The sequence below is a fragment of the Nesoenas mayeri genome (genome assembly GCF_963082525.1).
Source record: "Nesoenas mayeri genome assembly, chromosome: 6".
In the NCBI taxonomy this organism is placed as follows: Eukaryota; Metazoa; Chordata; class Aves; order Columbiformes; family Columbidae; genus Nesoenas; species Nesoenas mayeri.
The window spans coordinates 8,794,407-8,813,631 of NC_137545.1; the positions used below are offsets into that span (position 1 = coordinate 8,794,407).

The following is a 19,225-nucleotide window of genomic DNA, read 5'->3' on the forward strand; positions in this document are numbered from 1 at the left end:
GTTTGGATGAAAACTCTTAGCTCGCTGTCTTGACCACTGCTCACCTCTGCACAATACAAATGCTGATTGAAGCTCGTAGTGTCGCTGCTGATTACAAGCGCGGTTGCAGGATGGACTGCTTAAGGAATAACGAGCTGGTATCTGAAGGGCTGTTTTCTGCTGGAGTCCGTTTATTTTAGTTCCAGGTTAATTAACAGTGGGTGTTAAAGCTGATTCCTTCTCAGCAGAACTCTAAGAGAGGAGACTAACCAGCTGCAAAGGCAGTATGCTGGGATTTACAAATAAACCTAGTTGTGCTATCAGATCGCTGTTTCGTGTAACCCCTTCCATCACAACTCAGTTATTTCAAGCTGTCCCGGAGTGGCCCACAGCGGGGCTGGTGTTAGCATCTCATGGAAGGAGCTCTTGCTGTGTTGGTGATGAGGTAGAGGGCTGGTTTTCCTGGCTTCTAGCATGTATAATATACATTTAATACATGTGAAGATAGATAAAGTAGTTGTTTATAGGAATGTCCTATCGTGGTGTTGTGAAATGGCGTTTATCTCTACCCTCTCGCATCTCAACTTTTATTAGATCATTGTATTTCCTTACTAATTTCTCTATAGTGCGATAACTTATAGTGTGCATGTTGGGATATCTTAGCAGACTAGTTTACTTGTTGGAACTGTTCAGTTGAGGGAAGGTCCCAAAATCTGTGATTTAGGGAGAAAAATAATTGCTTAAACAGGATTAACTTTGCTTTGTGCAGGGCATATGCTTTATATGTATGTAAATATTTGTAAAGAAATGCAATTTACTGACAACAACACAATTTACGGAGTTTCAAGTGTGGAATTTAGCATTTGGTCACTGTCCACTGCAAATGGATGTATTTCTCCCCAAATGCCTATAGATGGCACTGTTGCTCTACATATAATACCAGTATGCAGAAGGTGGCTTTCTAGCAGTTTCTCAGACATTTTATTTAAAATTTGGGGTATTTGAAAGCGCTGGTGCTGTGCAGCGTGGATTTTTGGTAGATGCAATTAAATGAAGTTGATATAGCAAGACAGTGCATGGGATTCAATAAAACCAGTGGTTTTGCCTTGCCTTATATAGGAGTGCAAAAGCTAGAGGCGGCTTATGGATAAGGCTGCCAGGAATGATGGAGCATCTTCAGGGAGGAGAAACCTGGAGGAGGGAATGGAGGAGCAGGGAGAAGTTGGAGTAGGAGCAAACTGCAGGCAAGGGGGTAAAAAAACCCCAAAAGGCAGGAACTGTGTGAGGAAAACAACTATGTATCCATCATAACTGGAAAATAGCCAAAACATGTGGAAGGATTTAACAGAAAAGTAGTTCTTTAATATTTCGTCAAACTCAGAATTGATGTTGCTGTCTTTGGGGCAGCATGTGGACTAACTGCTCCTTTTCTTTCTTTCCCCTAGTGTTCAGGATAAAGATGGAGTGCTGGATCCTGCAGCCATCCCTCGCTTCATTCCAGAGATCACAATTGGAGGAAGTGAATATGATAAAATCTACTATGATTATCGATCGGTAAGTAACACTGGAAAGGGAGTAGTTGTATGATAGCCAGGCAGTTGTCCCTGCCAAGGTGTAAATGTGTTTACAACCGCCCTGTGCACATCCTGGATGTCAATCTTGTGCACGGGGATACACATGCTAAAAGTAAATTCTGGATTCTGCCCAGATCCCCACCTTTTTTGAAGTCTAGCTTCCCCACAAGAGGAATAATGAAGCAAATGGCTTGTTTCGTAAGCTGATTTTCTTTTTTGATCTTTAGATGTGGACTGAAGGATAAGTGCTTTTCATTTGTTTTTGTTTCTCCTGCCCTGATTAGTCTCTGACCTCTGAAATCTAAAATAATCCCTTGAGTCAAACAAGAAAATTGGAAACCCATGGCGACTTCTATAAAGAAGACCGCTTATAAAACGTGGAGGGAGGGGGTGGTTTTTTCTGGAATAGGCTGAGGTATGGATGTTACATTGCTTCTCAAAACTGTTATTGCTTTAAATAGTGCGTTTCTGTACACGGGCACACATCCAAAGCCTGTTGTGGCCCAGCGCTCTCTTACACCTCATGCAGGCTCCCACACAATGTTTTAATTAGCTGCTTGCCTTTCTGGTTCTGGAGACAACGGCTTCCAGTTGACTTAGCGCTTTGCCCTATCGCTTCTAGTTATTTACCTGGCATGAGGTCCTCTTGCACCATGCGGTGTTTTCCTAAGACCCAGGTATTGTAAACTCTCATTAGAGAAATTGTGGAGCTGATTACAATTAATACTGATTGGACAAACTGAAGTTGCAGGTGATGGTATGTTTTCAAGTTGGCTTGCGAAACTTCTCTGCCACTCAGGTTTGTGGGTTTTTTCCCAAGCATTCACTAAAGACAAAGGAAAATCTATATAAATTGTTGTAAAACATGATTTGCATAGTCAAAACACTATCGTTTTTCTCTTTCTGTTAGTGTACAGTCTCTTACTGAAATTAAAATGTGAGGTGCAGGTTTGTGGACTTATTTGGAAACTTTGAACCACCAGAGTTTTCTTCTGGAATAGTTAGTTCAGAAGTGCTTATGAATACTGAACATAACTTGTTCCTCCTCACTTCACTATGCAGAGGAGAGGCTCCTGGGTTCAAACTCTTCTGCCCTATTTGAGGTGTAACCTTTCCAGCTTGTAAAAGGGGCTGAAGCTAAAGGTTAAAACAGCAGAAAGCATCTCAGTGCTCCTAGAGGTTGTCTAATGGGTTTGAAAACACCGTGGTCCACCTGAGAAATTGCTATCAGAATTTCGTGCTTCTTGGTCTCGCATTTTGAAGCCCAAAACTTCAAGCTCAAACGAAGGATTTTTGAAATCCTTCACTCTAAGAGACGTCTGTGTGTGTGCAGCCCATATTTCAGAAGGATCTGCTGTATGACTTGTCACCAGCATGCAACATCCATCTGTACTGACGGTGCCTTTCTTCCCAAAGATGATAGGGGCTTTTTGGCCAAAATGTCGCTTTGCAGTGGAGCTGGGAATTATTGAGGCTGCCTGACACACAGCTAGATGTGACCTCAGTGCTGTGTGCTGAGAACCAGGGGTAATACTTCTGAAAGCCTTTTTTTTTCTATAGCTGTAGAACAGCTCATTCCTCTTTTTGCAGCCAAGAAACTGAGAATACCCTGGCTCATCAAATAGCTGGCTTCCAGGAAAAAATGTGACTTGCCTTGCAGCGGTAGCAAAGGAACGCTTAAGAGTAGGAATATGAATACCTGGGAAGGAAAGACGGGCTCTTGGATTGCTCTGCTTGATGCCAGTTAGTTGACAGCAGAAGCTGAGCACTGTCAGTGAAGAAGAAACACTGCCAAAATATGATCTCCCTTCTGCAGGCATGCTTTTAGGCTCTGATTCAGGAAAGTATTGTGGAAAGTGATAATATCCTTTGGAATAAGGGGGAGTTGTGCATTTCATAAAGCGTTCTGTTACATTCAGCCAGTGCTAGCTACTCTTCTTCTCTCCTCTGAATGCTTAGACATTTGTAGTCCTCCAGGAATGAGTGGGGTCTATAGAGATGGTGCACAATGGAGAAGGTGCTGAGTTTTCTTACTTCCCCATAGCTACTGGAAAGGGAAGCACAAAACCAGCCCCACCTGCTGTTTTATGTTCAAAAGAATTAAATTCTTTGTGTCGGAACTTTGAAGATGTGTGGTTTTCCCTCCAACTTTGTTTAGCAAATGAAGGTGTGAATTTCTTTGTAAGGCGAGGCAGAGCTAATGCAGCATGAGACCAGGCAGAAAAAGCAGGTGAACTTATAGAAATACATATCTTGGCTACGAGCTTGCTGGGTCTAAGGAGAAGGAACTGCAAACCCTGTCTATGCAGGGATGGCTACAGCTGCGCTACCACTTTTGCATTTGGACACAGGTAAAGATTTTAGGCTCACATGACTTGTAAGTAGAGACTTAATTATGGTATAATTACAGAACTTTAACTTTTCCTTGTGGGAAACGTGGCTTTTAAAGTTAGCGTAATGATGTTTACCACATAAATACAATGATTTGCGTAGGGGATTTTTTTTCCTCAGCAATCCTATAACTAGTCATAAATCCTTGATCATACCAATAGGCAGCTAACTGCTGTGCTTTTCAGAGTTGCATGCACACAATTCATGCTGCCTAATAATGGTGGCTTTCAGGGATTCGTATATCCCAGGCAGAAACTGTTTATTGTTCAAAATACTCATTAGTCAGAAGCAACCAAGAAGGAGGAAGAAACACTCTTCAGAGTCCAAGATTTTAGTACGCGTGCCTTTCTGCAAAATAATGAGGTAGCCACATACAGCTCTGAATACTAGAAACTCGCCTTTTTTATGTATATCCTCTAAATTTCTTCTATAAGTGTTCTTTTCACATGTTGAGGAGGTGGCTTTCTGCCTCCTCTTACCATAGAGTCATCTGGCAGGGTTCAGCTGTTCTGTTCAGGCATTCATAAACTTCTAAAGATGCTTTTCTGGCAAGGGAAAAGTAACCTTTTGGTCAGGTTCTGTAGATCAGAGATAAGCGTGTTCATTTTAAAGTGAAGCAACATTATTTTAGGAACTGACAGACTAGTAAAGACTTGACTACTCTTTTTTTTTCCTTAACAACTGCTGTATCTCTCCACTTTCTTCCAACCGTGCACAATCCCCACAGATAATGCTCCAAACTCCATGTGCGCCCTGCGAAGCTGGAGCACTTAGGCAGATGTGTTTGCAGAGAAGATGAAAACAAATGGTTCTGTTTAATGGAGTCAGTGTACTTAAATAATGTACTTATGTACTTCACACTCCTGAATGCTGTTGGCAAGTCCTGCTCGATCTCCTAGGGGTGGTGAAAAAAGGCTTTTTTAACGTGCATGCTCTTTTCTGTATACATAAAAGTGCAGCTGTCTAAAATTGATATTCAAGCCATCACCTACATCTTTACCTATGAAAACAAAGCTGGCTAACTTTAAAATAGTCTTTGCAACCTTTCCCTTCGCTGCAGATCATAATGAAGGGATGAGTATTTCGTTATACAAACTCTCTCCTTAAAGATACAAAAAAATAGCGGGCTTGCTTATCACAAGGTGTACCAGAGCCTGGAGTCCAGTGCTTACTGGTTTATACTTAGGCACTGGAGTGGTGAATTCCTTCACTAGAGCAGGTGAAAGCAAAATGGTTAAAACCCAGTTCCCTTTCTCATTAATATGTAAAAAGCATTTGTGCCAGCCTACTTGCCCTGGTTTGTGTAACCCAGCTCTTCTGTTTGTCCAGTGTTTGCCCCAATGTCTTTCAACACAAGTCTAAGGAATCCTGAAGGAGAAAAGGGCTGTTTTCACTGGGATGCAAAAAAAAAAATGTGGCTCTAGGATTTGTTTTGTGTTCATGTTTGTTTGTTTGTTTTCTCCAGGGGTGTCAGATAGTGTAGTGGGACGAGTATCTACCCTCTTTGTAGTTTGCTGGGATTCCTTAAGTATTTGTGCTGGTGTGTATATTAAAGAAAATGAGCAAGTGCTTGGGTGCACAGATTCTTCTTCAGACAAGCCAGGCACGGGCACCTACAAGTTCCCTTTGCACTAAGGCAAATCCCATGTCAAAATGTTAACTGAAGTTGTTAACCTAACTTACACAATTAGAAAAAGGAAGTCAGGGATGCATACTTTACCCTTGAAGTAGACAGATTGTGATGAATTCTTTGAAGAGTTTATTCCATGCTCTTGAACTTCAAAGACTCTTCCTATGCCACTTCCAGTTCTGGTGAGTGCATGTGCCTGTGTGCAAGACCAGTTTTAGTTGTCATCTTTCAAACTGAAGTATCTTTTCACTCTTGCACTGAAATGACGAGGCACATGCTTCCTTTCCTTTTGTTACCCTCTTACTGCTTTTCCCCACCAGGCACTGGCTATTTGCTGATCCTGGCTCCTTTCCTTGGTGATTCTCATTGTCCTTTGAACCATCTAATTGTGTTGTGTCGTTTGCTGTGGTGAGATAGACTTTGCACATGTGCCATATTCACCATGCGAGGAAAGCAGAGGCTTATTTGGCAGTAGTATTGATTCTGCTTGGTCCAACCTCGTCAGCATAGCTCTATATCAAGTGAAGACAAAATGAATGGCTTAGATATTTCTGCCCAATATTGAACTCATCAAGAAAGCAAGTAAATGTGGCACTGGAAGGTAAGAGAAGGCTCTCGTTTTCCTTTTTCCCCACCGTTTTTCCCCTGGTGGAAGACTACTTTTGGAATACAGGGGTGCTGACCATGAGGTGAGGAAAATTTGCTCTTGTCAAAGACCTATCTATTCCTGGGAGGTGCAGTCCAGCTCTCATAACTGTCTTGGGCAAGTCCCTTCAGCTTGCTAACCTAGCAGGGTTGGGTTTTTTTTAGTTCCTGGACTAATCTTACACTAGATTACCTGACTGACCGGTTTGCTGGGGTTAGGTGAATACCAGAGCTGTGGAGGGGAAGGAGCAGCAGTGTTTGGCTGGAGTGGGGTGGCTGCCTTTCCACAGCAGCTGCACCAACTCAGCTGCATCTTCATAGCCTGCTCCTCATCTTCCTCCCTTCTGCCCTACGAATGGGAGCATGTAACTAGTGGTCCCCTGGACTCTTCTGTAGCAGCAAGTGGAGAAGAGGCAAGAGATTGGATGGGTGGGGAGTCCCACACTTTTCCCCCAGGCTCTCTGTTTCCCTCATTTTCATCAGGATGCAACCTTGGGAAGTGAGATCCTCGAGTGTGGGATGTCTGCCTTGCCTCCAGTTCATTTTTTGTAGGTAGTTGCAGGAAAACAACTGTAACACAGCGAGCTTTTGAGTGATGGGAAGGTGAGTCTGCAACATTAGTCAATGCAGCCTCTCAACACAAAAAACTCCCCAGGGTTTTGTGAGAACACACATTTATAATGTTAAGATCATAAATAGCCCAGAAGGGAGAACATTAAGGGAAGGTTTTCTCCAGGTTTGATGTGGCCCAGGCTGTGTGAAGTGCAGCCCTGACTCGTGGCAGCTGTGGTTGCAAGAGGCTGCTGGCCAGTGAGGGTGTTAGGAAGTCCTTTAGCTTTGCCATCTTCTCTGAGGGTGCAGAGCCCTCCTGGCTTACACACAAATCTCCATTTAAAATACCTTGAACTACAAAATAAATGCTTGAGCTTTCAGCAATTTGGAGTCTGGATCAACAACATGGAGCGTTTGTGTCAAAAGGACACATTGAGGTTTAGTGTGGTGATGCTGTGTGGCAGGGTCCTCAACATCATGGCCTTTTGCTGCAGATTTTGGGTTACAAGAAATGTTACAGACTTCTGAAAAAAAAACCCTTTGACCAATTCTACTTGCAGGCACAGAGGACATTACCCATACATATGTATAAAATGCAACTGCTGCAATAAGCATCATCTAAGCCATGAATTGTCTTCCATGGTACTCTTGCCTTTGTAGAAGTAGGAATGTTAGGATATCTGTATTCTGTGTTTGTGATTGTTCCCATAGTGGCTGTCTTTGGTCTTCTGTTTTTTCTCTCCTGCCACTTTTTCTTGGCTTACTGGAGATTGTTGGGGTTTTTTTTTAAGGATTAAAGTCTCTCTTCCTAATTCTTATTTTAATGGAGGTGTTTGAAAGCTGTAATTCCCAGCCCTGTCTGTTCTTGAATCCAGGAAGGAATGAAAACAAGCACACAATAAATTAGGCAAAGCTGAATTTAAATTCTTTTTCTGCTTTATCTCTGCAAAAAATATTTTTAGCCCTTTCTAAACTAACCAGATGTTGCCTGGCTAAATGTTGGTAAGCCCAGAAGAACCTGAAGAATAACTAAGACATAGGAATGGAGTTGTTTCTGAAGGGTACCTGGAAAGAGGTGGGAACAGGCATGTGATCTCCTCTTCCCACTCTTCCTCTGCTTTCACCAAGTGTGTATGTATAGAGAGAGCATGAGAACAGCCCTTCTTCTGCTTTAGAAACATGTGGCTTCTCTTCCCTGCTTCCCTCGAAAGATATTGTGGACAGTTGGCGGGGATATCTATCCCAGATACAGGGCGAAGGAATTTGAGAGACCTTAGGACTATCTTGGTCTTGGTAGTTGCATCTGTTTTGTTTTAGATGATGGACTGTGCTGTCCCAGGCACTGGGTACTAATGTAAATCAAAGATGGTAAAATCCCACTGGCATTAAAAGAATCCTTTTCCAACTTGTCACTCTGCCACTGAGCTGTATGAAGGAAAACACTTTGTGTGAGCACATCCTTCCTCTCTCAGTCCCATACCTATGGAGAAATGTGATCCTATTAAATGAAGCAAATAAAAACCCAAGGAAAATAACTTGGAAAAAAAAGAAAGTCTGTTGTTAGTGTTGAAGCAAATTGAAGAAAAGTTCCAAGTGAGCTGTTCCCACTCCACTCTTCTGCATCTCCTAGGAAGCTTTAATTAAAAAAAATCCAGCCCTCAGAGGATAGTTTCATTGTGACATCTTATACTGAAAGTCATGCTTTAGAACGAGAAAAGGTTTTGACAAATCTGTAAAGAAGGCTATTTGGATCTGTTTCTGACTCTTCTTGCTTTGCTCCAGCTTCCCATGGGTACCATCTCCATGAGTCTTACGCTGAAATCACGTCAATCTGAGGTCTTTAACTGCATGTCTGCGGTGGTACCATTCTGGTTGGGATGGCATTAGTATGTTATTTTTCTTGTTTTCTGATAGCTTTTTTTCTGCTGAGAAGTGCTTTTGTACTTTTTCATGTAGAACTGGCATTCCTAAGACCTTGGGTAATGTAACATAAGGCAAGCTATTGTAAGAAGCTTTCTGCATTTTACCTATCCAATTAGAAAAGCAAGTCTGCAGTTAGTATAACACTTTAACTGGCTTGGATATAGTTACTTGGCTTTTTCCTGTGGTAGATAACTGGCATTTCTAACAAATTCACTGAGAAAAAAACAAACTAGATATTATTCTGCCAATATGGAGACTAGTTGCTAGGGCAAGTAGGCACGGTGGAAAACATTTAGCTGTATTCTGTTGTTTATTTATTCTTGGCTGTCCTGCAAAAGTAAGGCTAGAGATATAAATTACCATTCTTTTTATGGTGTTTGTACTTGTTCGAGTTGCAAGTCACATTAAATTTTACAAAATCAGATTCCTACTTAAACTCAGTTTGGTTTGAAATAAAAAACCACTTTAGCTTTAAACAAATACACTGTGTCCTCCCTGTGGATAATGTTCTTTCCAAAAGATTTCTGCTGTCTCATCTGTCTTTTTTAATGAATGAAGGGTAGGACCACATTCATTGAACAACTTCAGCAAATTGGAATTGTTTTAACCTCAATTCAGTAAAGCTTTTGAGTACTCTTACTTGGGCTATAATGAATGTTAAAACAGTATTAAGAATTTTGAGTGAAGAGTGGTGGGAGTCAAGCTGTAAACAAGCACCTATTTAATACCAATCATTCAGAAACCAGACCAGATACACCTTGAATGTGTTGGGGGGTATTAAGCCCCCCTCCCCCTTTTTTGTCTGTTGCTGTGGGACATGGGAACCAAACACTTCCAGAATACAGACAATATATGAAGCTACATGTTTTCTCAAATTTAACTGTGTCCCAACAGCAAACGCCGGCGATAAACTTCTGGAAGTCAGGATTTCTGCTGGAAAAAGCAGTAGTCTCTGCTAACAGCAGTACTGGAAGGTGCTGTTATTATGCTTGTTATAAAGAGCCACTAAATGAAGAGGTTTGGATATTGATGGATGAGCACATGCTTGCAGAGTAATGACTCTGTTTTTATGTGCTTTTGATCAGCGCTGCTCAAAACGTGCTATTTATAGATCTATTTTAGCTGTGAAGCCCAGCCATTAGTGGAAAAGAGCACGGGAATAGAAGGAAAAATGGTAATTCTTTTTGCTCCTGAAATCTTGGAAAACAAGACAGGCTAAATGGATGGATGTAGACCTTTTCGGATTGCCAGGACTTGCCGGAGCTCTACCTGTACACGTGTGGTCGAGAACTGTTTTGAGGAGCTATGAAATGCAGCCGCAGAGTGTAGCAAACAGCTGGCTGAAGCTGTTTGTTGCTACTCTGCAGCCTACACCACTTTATAGGGCTTTTCATCATGTTTATAGTTTTGACAGACACTTGTGTGGCACAGTTCTTAATTTAACTGATGAGACGATGTTGTTTTCATCTTTTTACTGATGCTCATTTAAAGTTGAGCGGTTTCATTGTTTTGAGCTGGCTCTAGCTTTGAGTACAGCTCATTCCATTAGTTTCATGCTCTGCGCGGTGGATTTTATCTCGTACTTCTTGAGGTGATCCTTGCTGCCAACTTTAAGTTCTGCACAGTGTAATGCAGCAGACCAAGACTTGATTCTCTGTCTCCTCCATTTCCACGGAGTGGAAAAATCTGTTACTTGGCAGTAACCTTGCAGGAGCTCACTCTTCTGCCACAGGGATGCGTGAGAGCTCTTGGGCTTGTCTGGTGGAATCTCTGTTCCAGTTTGCTTGTTCAGTAAGCTCTTGAGGGCAGAGACTTAATTCTTGTGTTGCAAAGTGTGTGTCTAGATGACTGCTGTGATAATGACATGACTTTCCTTACTCCTGGGAAAGAAGGCTCAGCTTTGGCGTGATGGTCAGCGGCCTTCTCTGCCGCTTGGTGCTGGATAAACCTGTTGGTGGCTCCATGGGTCTCTTTGGGCTGATGATGGTGAAGGACCTGAGAGGGTTCAAAGGGATTTATTTGACCCTATATGCTTCTCCTTTTACTTGCCTGTGAAAATGTGTCGCTAATAATTAATCATGCATAATAGGATGTGCTACTATTATTTTTAATGTGGCCATTAAATCACCCCTTTTCTTGGTCTTACTTAAGTGTGATTTGAAGGTAACACATGTGGAGTGTTCCTGTGAATGTGCCAGCCACCTGCAAATGATGTGGCCTTGCTGATTTTCATTATTCCAACTGGGAAACTCATTGGTAATGCACAAGTCTCATGGAAAATGCAAGTCTCTTCCAAGCACTTGCCTGGTTTCCTGTTAAGACCCTCTAAATTTTGTGTTGGCAGTATCCTTCAGGAAGGAGTCCTTCAAGCCATTGGCTTTGCTTGATGGCACCTGTATCTTGTACTGGGAGAGACAGTCACTGTGTTCTCTCAGCTACTGGCACGTTCTGTTGAGCTTTGTCCTATCTCCCTACCATCATGTCTCTTCTAGGCTGGGCAGTCTCCCTGTTCTGGCTGCAGTACCAGCCGCCTCAGGGCTGACTGCTTGTTCCCATCCCTGCCCTTGTGCTGGTTAAGCAGCTGTGGGCAGAGCAGGCTGAGAACTGGACTTTGGGAGCACTAACTTAACCATTTGTTGTCACCAAAAGCAGCACGTCCTACCGCTTGCCCCGTATCCCCAGATCTCCCCTCGTGCTGCTGCCGTTTTTCTTGGCAGTGGTCCGATATGTGTTTGACTGACCGAGCTTGCAGGATCACTGAAAACTAACCCAACCAGGAGGGACAAACAGCTTCTTGCTGAGCAAGGGGGTTGATTGAGCTTGTGGAATGATCCAGCAAAGCTGCAGAGCTGGCTTGGACTGTGCAGCAGAGAAACGAGAGGCTGTGTGCTGTAAGACATCTCTTCTCTTCTTGTTGGCGTTATGCTGTTTGGTCCATTCAGCCACACCGTGCAACGTCGCTGCAGCACTTTTCATTTGTCTGTTTTAATCCAGACTCCTCGTGACATTGAGCAAATGCTTGTTCTGGCAGGACAGGGGTACGCAAGGAGCCGGAGGGCAGGCAGGGGACCACAAGAACGGGAATGGCTCCTGTTCCAGTATTTTTCCAAATGCTCAATAAGTGCTAAAAGATGACCAGCTTCCTCCCCTCTGGGATAGACCTGCATTGTTCTGAATCGTGCAGCTTTTTGCTATGATCATAGCTGTAAAATGTGAGCTCTGAAGAGCCCGTTCCTGGGAAGTCATCTGTGTTACTTGTACCTGGAGCAGATAGTGTGCAGAACAGACATTCGCATCATTCTGTTTGCGAGGTAATTAGGGATTTGTTTACTGTGCCTTCCTCTTCCCATGTTTTTGTCTATTTTGAAAGCTTGGCTGTGACACATCCCAAAACTGGACTGCTTTTGCCAAGGCCCACTGCGAACGATGGAGTATGGATGAATACTTATTATAAAATTTGCTTTGATGTATTGCGCATCTTTAACCAAAGACACATGAGGAATTTGTTTTGGACAATGAATTTGAATTCTGTTGGGATTGATATTGTATCTTTTAAAGAGGGCAGATTTACCCAGAAATGAAACTGTAAACTCTTGTATTTTCCCAGAGAGCTCCTGTTGCTTTAATAATCTAGTTATCTGGGAATCTCTTCAAGTATCAAAGGGCCAATTATGTGCTGCCTGGAGAGGACCAGGGAGAGCTGTTTTTATTCTAGAATTAATAGATACAGGCTGGTCACAGCAGGTCTGTTGTCCTCCCCAGCTCACCGCTGTAAATTTGCAGGGCAGAGATAGTAATCATTTATTTTCATCTCACATCTCCTCTTTGCTCAGCAGGAGTAACTCTTAACAGGACTGCATGCTTTCTTCTGATATTTAGACAAGACATTAAAGACAAATTTAAATGAAAAGCCATAGAAAAACTGATCACAAGTGGCTTGTAATGGCTTGTGACAAGGCAGGGTAGGGAATGTCTCACGAAGGAGGTAGAAGCCTTCTGTTAGCTTGATGTTTTAGGGAAAGTGGTGTCTTATTTTCTGACTTTTGAATAAAAAATAAAAACATTAAGAAAAAAGAACCTCCCCTCCTCAAAACAACAGGCTTCATCCTGGATTAAATAGCTGATTTTGTGCTCTGAGTATAGATTTCATCAAGACTGGGGCTTCTCTCTGCAGGGGCAGCTCTCTCAAACAGGATACTCTTACAGTTTTTTGAAAGGAAAAACCATCAGGACAAGTTGGGGTCTTCTATAAAACCAGTGTTTGTGTGGGGATGAGCAGATGATCTGTGCTTAATTATTTGTGAAGTATGCCAGCAGATAGCTATTTTTTAAAGGAAGAGTTTTATTATAGCATCTTTGCTTGCTTCAGACTTTCTCAAAAAACACATTTGCTTTTTCATGGTGGTTTGCTGCTTGATTCCAGTATCATATCTGTGTTCAATCTCTTTTTCATTCCTGGAGATGGGAAGAAAGGTTCTGGAGATAGACTCTGCTTTTCATAAAATCATAGAATGGTTTGGGTGGGAAGGGACCTTCAAAGCTCATCTGGTCCAACCCCCTGCAATGAGTGGGGACATCTTTACCCAGATCAGGTTGCTTGGGGCCCTGTCCAGCCTGGCCTGGGATGTCTCCAGAAACGGGGCATTTGCTACCTCTCTGGGCAACTTCCTCCTCATGTCCAGCCTGAATCTCCCCTCTTCTAGTTTAAAACCATCACCTCTTGTTCTGTCCTAACAGGCCCTGCTAAAAAGTCCCCATGATTCTTACAGGCCCCTTTTAAGTACTGAAAGGTCACAATAAGGTCTTCTCGGAGCCTGCTCTTCTCCAGGCTGAACACCCCCAACTCTCTCAGCCTGTTGTCACAGCAGAGCTGTTCCATCCCTCTCATCATGTTGGTGGTTTATCTGGCCCCTCTCTAACAGGTCCATGTCTTTCCTGTGCTGAGGGCTCCAAAGCTGGACGCAGGACTCTGGGTGGGGTCTTAACCAGAGCGGAGCAGAGGGGAAAAAATCACCTTCCTCCACCTGCTGGCCATGCTCCTTTTGATGCAGCCCAAAATACCACTGCCCTTTTGGGCCGCAAGCACACATTGCCAGCTCATGTCCAGCTTTCCATCCGCCAGTACCCCCAAGTCCTTCTCCACAAGGCTGCTTCAATCTCTTTATCCCTCCACCTGTATTGTTATTGGGACTTGCACCTCAACCCAGGTGCAGGACCTTGCATTTGGCCATGTTGAACCTCATGAGGTTCACATGGGCCAACTTCTTGAGCTTGTCCAGGTGCCTCTGGATGGCATCCTGTCCCTCAAGTGTGTCAACTGCACCACTCAGTGCAGTGTCATCTGCGAACTTGCTGAGGGTGCACTTGATCCCACTGTCAGTGTTGTTGATGAAGATATGAAACAGGACTGGACCCAGTACAGACCCCTGAGGGACACCACTTGTTACCTTTGGGTCTGGGACATCACTATCTCTAGCATTTCAGGTCATGGTCAGTACTTTCTGAAGGGAATTGCTTTAACACCTGAGAGGTTGAATGTATGTACATCTGTTTCCTCCATAGGATCACTCAGTAGCTACTTTATGCACTGATCCTGTCTCTGCCAGGGTTTGTTCCCGTGACTCAGTTATCCTAGTGTGTATAGAGCCTGGTTTATGTTTATTCAGTCTGAAGCTGCACTAAAAATTTGCGTTGCATTTGCAAAGCAAGTTGTTAGGAGATGGGGTTGATGACAGCGTTGTTTGCACGTTTGTGGTGAGTCTTTTGTCACATAAGCGTGCTTTTGCTGACCTGATGCAGCCTGCTTGGCCTGGAGAAGCGCTTTGCTCGCCTGCAGAGAGAGCACGTACGCTGTATAAGGGGAGTCTGCTATTTAACCATACTGGCAGGCTTTCTCTTGTAGTCCTGTGGCTGTAATCCCTTAAAATGGCTGCTACTTAAACAGCCTCTTTTCCCAAATCTTAAAAGCTGAGGGTAGAATGGCTTGGCTGCTGAATTTCTGTGTCTGTAATGCTGCCCGAGTGGTTTTGTGATGTGGCTGCAGGCAACAGCAGGCTGAGAGGGCCAGGCTTGGCTTTTCTATCCCGGTGCATGGTCTGCACAGCTGTGTGCATCCTCTTCCTCCTGAACCCTCATGGAAGGTTTTGACTGGGGGATATCTGGCTGGCTAGATGGGCTACCAGCACAGCTGTGTGCATCCTCTTCCTCCTGAACCCTCGTGGAAGGCTTTGGCTGTGGGACATCTGGCTGGCTACATGGGCTACCAGGAGTGAGTGCGGTTGTATGCTTCAGTCTGCTGTGTCTTTTCACAGACTTGGAGGTAACAGATTCTTGTCTCTAAGTATAGATGCAACTCCTTGAACTCCCAAATGCCAAGACACTGTTTAGGCTACTGCTATTCACTTCCATTTGCTCTATGTGATAATTCCCCTTCCCCTTCCCCTTTCTGGTGAGGGTGCAGCCTCTCTAGTTTTTCTAGTATGTCCGCCTCCCAGCGCTCCAGTCCATCCAGCCTTTCCCTCTGCGGTGCGTTTCTTGGTTTGCTAGACTCAAACCACTCCTCGTGTGATCCTCTTGTGACCTTATAAACCAGCCCAAGCTCTTGAGAAGCTGTCACAAGGAAAGGCTTCCCGCTGGGGTCCCCGATTCTCTGCCGTCTCATGTACAGCGATGTGTAATGAATTGTATGGACGAGTGACTTTGTGTGGCAGCACCGAGGTTCCGAGCCCTGGTGTGGGAGCCACGAGCGCAGAAAGATCGGTCAGGCTAACCTGCTGTTGCTGAGGTCCCAGGTGACTGGGGACGTTTGGGTACGAGATTTGAGAAACTTCAGTTTTTCCGGCAAGTAGTGGTTTCTGGTCTTGATTATGAAGACAGGCAGATATTGCTTTTGCTTTAATAAAGTTAAGTTGAGCACTTGAAGGCTAAATATTCAATTTCATTTGGTTTAATTTAATGTAGTAATTAACTCAGTATTTCATGCATGAAATATTTCATGTATTTAACAATGTGTGCCTATTTTGGCGTGAGATTCTACTGACTGATTCAATTCCTGTACTACATGTTATGATTAAAGGGGTCATGTCTTACTAAACTGGGCACAGGGGTGTGTAGGGGAGAAGAGTTGGGTGAATCCAGGTGGAATATGCTCCATATTGGCCTAGTTTTTATACGTACTATGGCATAGTGGTTTTTGTGGGCCTTCCCTCCAGCTGCACAGCTCAAATTTTCAGAGGGACTGATTTTTCTACAAGTGCTGATCATTATGTTGTAAAGAAAATATTTCATGCTGCGCTTCTGCAGATACCATGAGGCACATCAGAAAGAATCTAAAAATTTCCATAAACAGAGAAAAGATAAATGTTTCTGACTGAACTTTCTGCTTTTTCCAGCTTCCTGGTCGCAACTTTAAGCAAGGCTACAATGCTGATGTTGGTGACAAGTGGATCTGGCTGAAATGAAATCTGCCTCCCCTTGGAGCCCTAACTGTGATGGACCACAGGACTTGAGTGACACAGAGGCTGAGTTCAGTGTTCCTGCCCTGCATCAATTGTGTAGCACGAAGAAATGCTGGTTAAATCATCTTCCAGCTACAACATAAAGAGAATAGACTCCTAGAAGGAAATCACTTTATTCTGGTTTGTTGTTCTCTGATGAATTCAGGGTGCTTTGTCTTTGGATGTTTGATAGTTCATGTGTGATAGCAAAGTGATCTGGTGTTACGGGGCAGACTGAAGATCAATGCTGAACTTTCTCTTCACCAAGACTGTGGCATATTGTTATACAGGATTATTGTTGCTTTGCTGAATCAAGAGAAATTAAATCTGTATTCTCCTGGCTGTCACAAAGTTAATTTCTTGCTCTGTCATGGATGGTGTTTTATTAGTTTCATTAGAAGAGTGCACATGTTGAAAAAAGTGCTTGCGTCATGTTCTGAAAGCCTTTTCCTGGACATCATCCTCGAAGCAGGCAAACATAAAGTTCATTGAGAGAAGGAAATAAGTCTTGGATCTCAATTTAAACAGCAAAATATCTGTGCTTAAAAGTATTTTAAAAAACATTCAAAATAATCGCTAGCAGTTGTACTTATAGGTTCTTCCTTTGAATGGACACTATAGATCAAAATGTTTGGGTATAAAAGGCAAATGTAATTATTATTTTTGCAAGTCCTTGAAAAGTCCAAGTCAGAGTTCTTTTTAAAGAAATGATTCGTTTGGTATGAGTTAGTCATAGAAATGAGGCACCTTGGCATTGGTTCAAGCAACGCTGTCCAGATTTAGTCTGCAGTAATTCTGCATTTCCAGCGAGGGGCTAACTGCTTCAGTCGCTGAGTAAAAGTGCTGCTGGGCATTCCAGTGTTCAGCCAGCGCCTTTGAATGAAGCAGCCAAGTCTTGCCCATGCCTCTTCCTGTATCAAAACCAGTATCAACAGACTCCTTCAACAAGAGCCTTGGGGGCCTGGTGAGATGCTGAAACAAATGAGCAATGGGGTAGAAATGTCGCTCTTCTCACTCATCTCTTAGCTCTTTGTTTCCACGTTTTATGGCATGAAAGGACCGATTCTGCTTTGGTGCTGCTGGGCTGCCCCACACTAATGCAACTGGTGGCTTCGGAGTGAGGAGAAAGTGCTGGGGTGCCAGGTCAGCACTGTGCATTGGGCTGGGGTGAAATGCAGCAGCACTGCTGGTGTCAGTCCTGTGAGGCAGCGCTTGCTTGTTTGTTTTAACTATTGCAAGATCCTTGTGCGTTTTCACCTTCCAGAGGCTGGTTTTAGAGATATTGGACCTACACGTGTTGCAGCTCAACCCTCAACCATGCGCTGCTTTATCTCATGTCTCCCCCATGAAGGTGTATCTCACTGCTCTCCTGTCTGAGGACCTGCCGGTGCTGCTGTCTTGTGTGCGGTGAGAACATGAGCAATTAGTGGTAGCTTTTCTTTACCTGTCCAGAGAACCATCTCACAGCAATGAGTAATGAGCACGGAGATGAAAAGAACATCTGCTGTGGCTTTAGGTTCTCTTTGGAGTAGTCCAGATCTGTTTTTACAGGTGTCCTCCATCTCAGGATCGCTGTATTCTCCAGGTGCTGTAATTCACTTGGCAACGTGTTTACAACCTGATATTGGATCTCCTAGAAAGGCATTTTGTGCTGGTGGAGCTGTTGTGTGTAACTTTGCCATAGTGGGGCACAGAGGGATGCAGAGCATTCCAAAGAGCCCTCCCTGCCTGCTCCTGCCACAGGCCGAGAGATGAGCTGAGCTTTGGATGTAAAGGGGTTTAACTCTAGTCAGGAGAAGCAGCAGCATTGGCTTGTATGGCAAAATGCATGTTGAGTATACTTTTTTATCCTGGCTTTAACTCTGCTTTAAAAGTAAAACTGTTTATAAACTTAATCTGTGAAGGAAATAACTTTCCCTCCCCTTGCTGTAGGAAGGAGCGTTAGCTGTGTTTTTCTTTTCCCTCCTTCCCACTCCAACACCTCAAAAAAACATCTCCTAGCAAAGCAGCTGTGAAGATTTTGGCTTTTGAAGGCTGTGCTATGCCAGTTGGATGAATCTGCCTCCAGTTTCTTATTAGATTGGAAAAGATAAAATGGCTCAAGTCCTCTGCATGCTTTTGTGTAGGTGTGCATGTGATGCAGTCTGTCCTCTTATCCTGAGCTCCAGTTGCCTATGTTAATGCATGGGAAAGTTTGTCTTGCATGTCATATTCTGTGCTTGATTCTGCCTGCTTTACAAAGTCAAATTCCCTGGGAATGGTGGCGTTTCACTTAAAGCTATTGACCATAGGACCATTGATTTTCACTATGGCTCCAGCTGGTCAGTCCAGTAGTCCAGAGACTAATGCCTCCTTGGGTTCACTTTCTGATTGCACAAGAGGGGTGAAAAGAGGAGATAGGAATTGGTTCTGCCACCAAAATGAGGGCTTGACATGCTGTAGCTTCTGATGAGGTTGTGAAGTTTACCTCTCAGCCTTAGGAACCTGTGATTTTATGCGAACACCTGTTCCACTCTAAAAACTTGGCTTACCGCGTTTCAAATTTGGTTTCTTAGCCATCCTCCTCTGGCCTTTGCTGTGGTTGACTGGTGCATATTTGTACTTTCCCAATATGTCCATTAATGGCTTCCTTGTCAGCTGGGGGACAGCTGGAACTGGGCTGTGACAAGGTCACTGTCCCTGCTGAAGATCCCTGCACATGTCTGAGCCTTCTTGTGCTTTGCTCTTAAGCCTGAGGTGTAGACTTCTCACCTGTGCCTGCCTCCCTTGTGCTCTTCACAAGGGACATTTGGCCTAGGGCTACAATTAAGAGATCCTGTGAGTTTCTTATTCCCCTTCCTCCTTCCAGGTGTAGCCTTTGTGTTTTAATAGCAATGAGGTTTGGGTATTAACCACGCTGCTTCAGTTCTATGAAAGGAAAGAACCTCTGCTGCTGCAGTGAAGGAGAGGATGTGCATTGCTGTGCCCCCACCACAGGCAAAGATTGAAATTAATCCCTTCTGTAGAAGAGCTTGCTGAGCAAGTGTAATTTAGGT

The 19,225-nt window shown here is 43.7% G+C and overlaps 1 protein-coding gene across 1 annotated transcript in view; it reads left to right on the top strand.

The window, feature by feature from the left end:
- Positions 1 to 16,553, top strand: part of NDUFA10 (NADH:ubiquinone oxidoreductase subunit A10) — a 41,152-nt gene extending 24,599 nt beyond the window's left edge. Inside the window, exons 9-10 of the mRNA XM_080346768.1 lie at positions 1,425 to 1,533; positions 16,086 to 16,553. Of these exons, the coding sequence (XP_080202894.1) occupies positions 1,425 to 1,533; positions 16,086 to 16,154 (178 nt within the window). The 3' untranslated portion in view covers positions 16,155 to 16,553. The remainder of the gene's footprint in view (positions 1 to 1,424; positions 1,534 to 16,085) is intronic.
- The last annotated feature ends 2,672 nt before the right edge of the window (positions 16,554 to 19,225 follow it).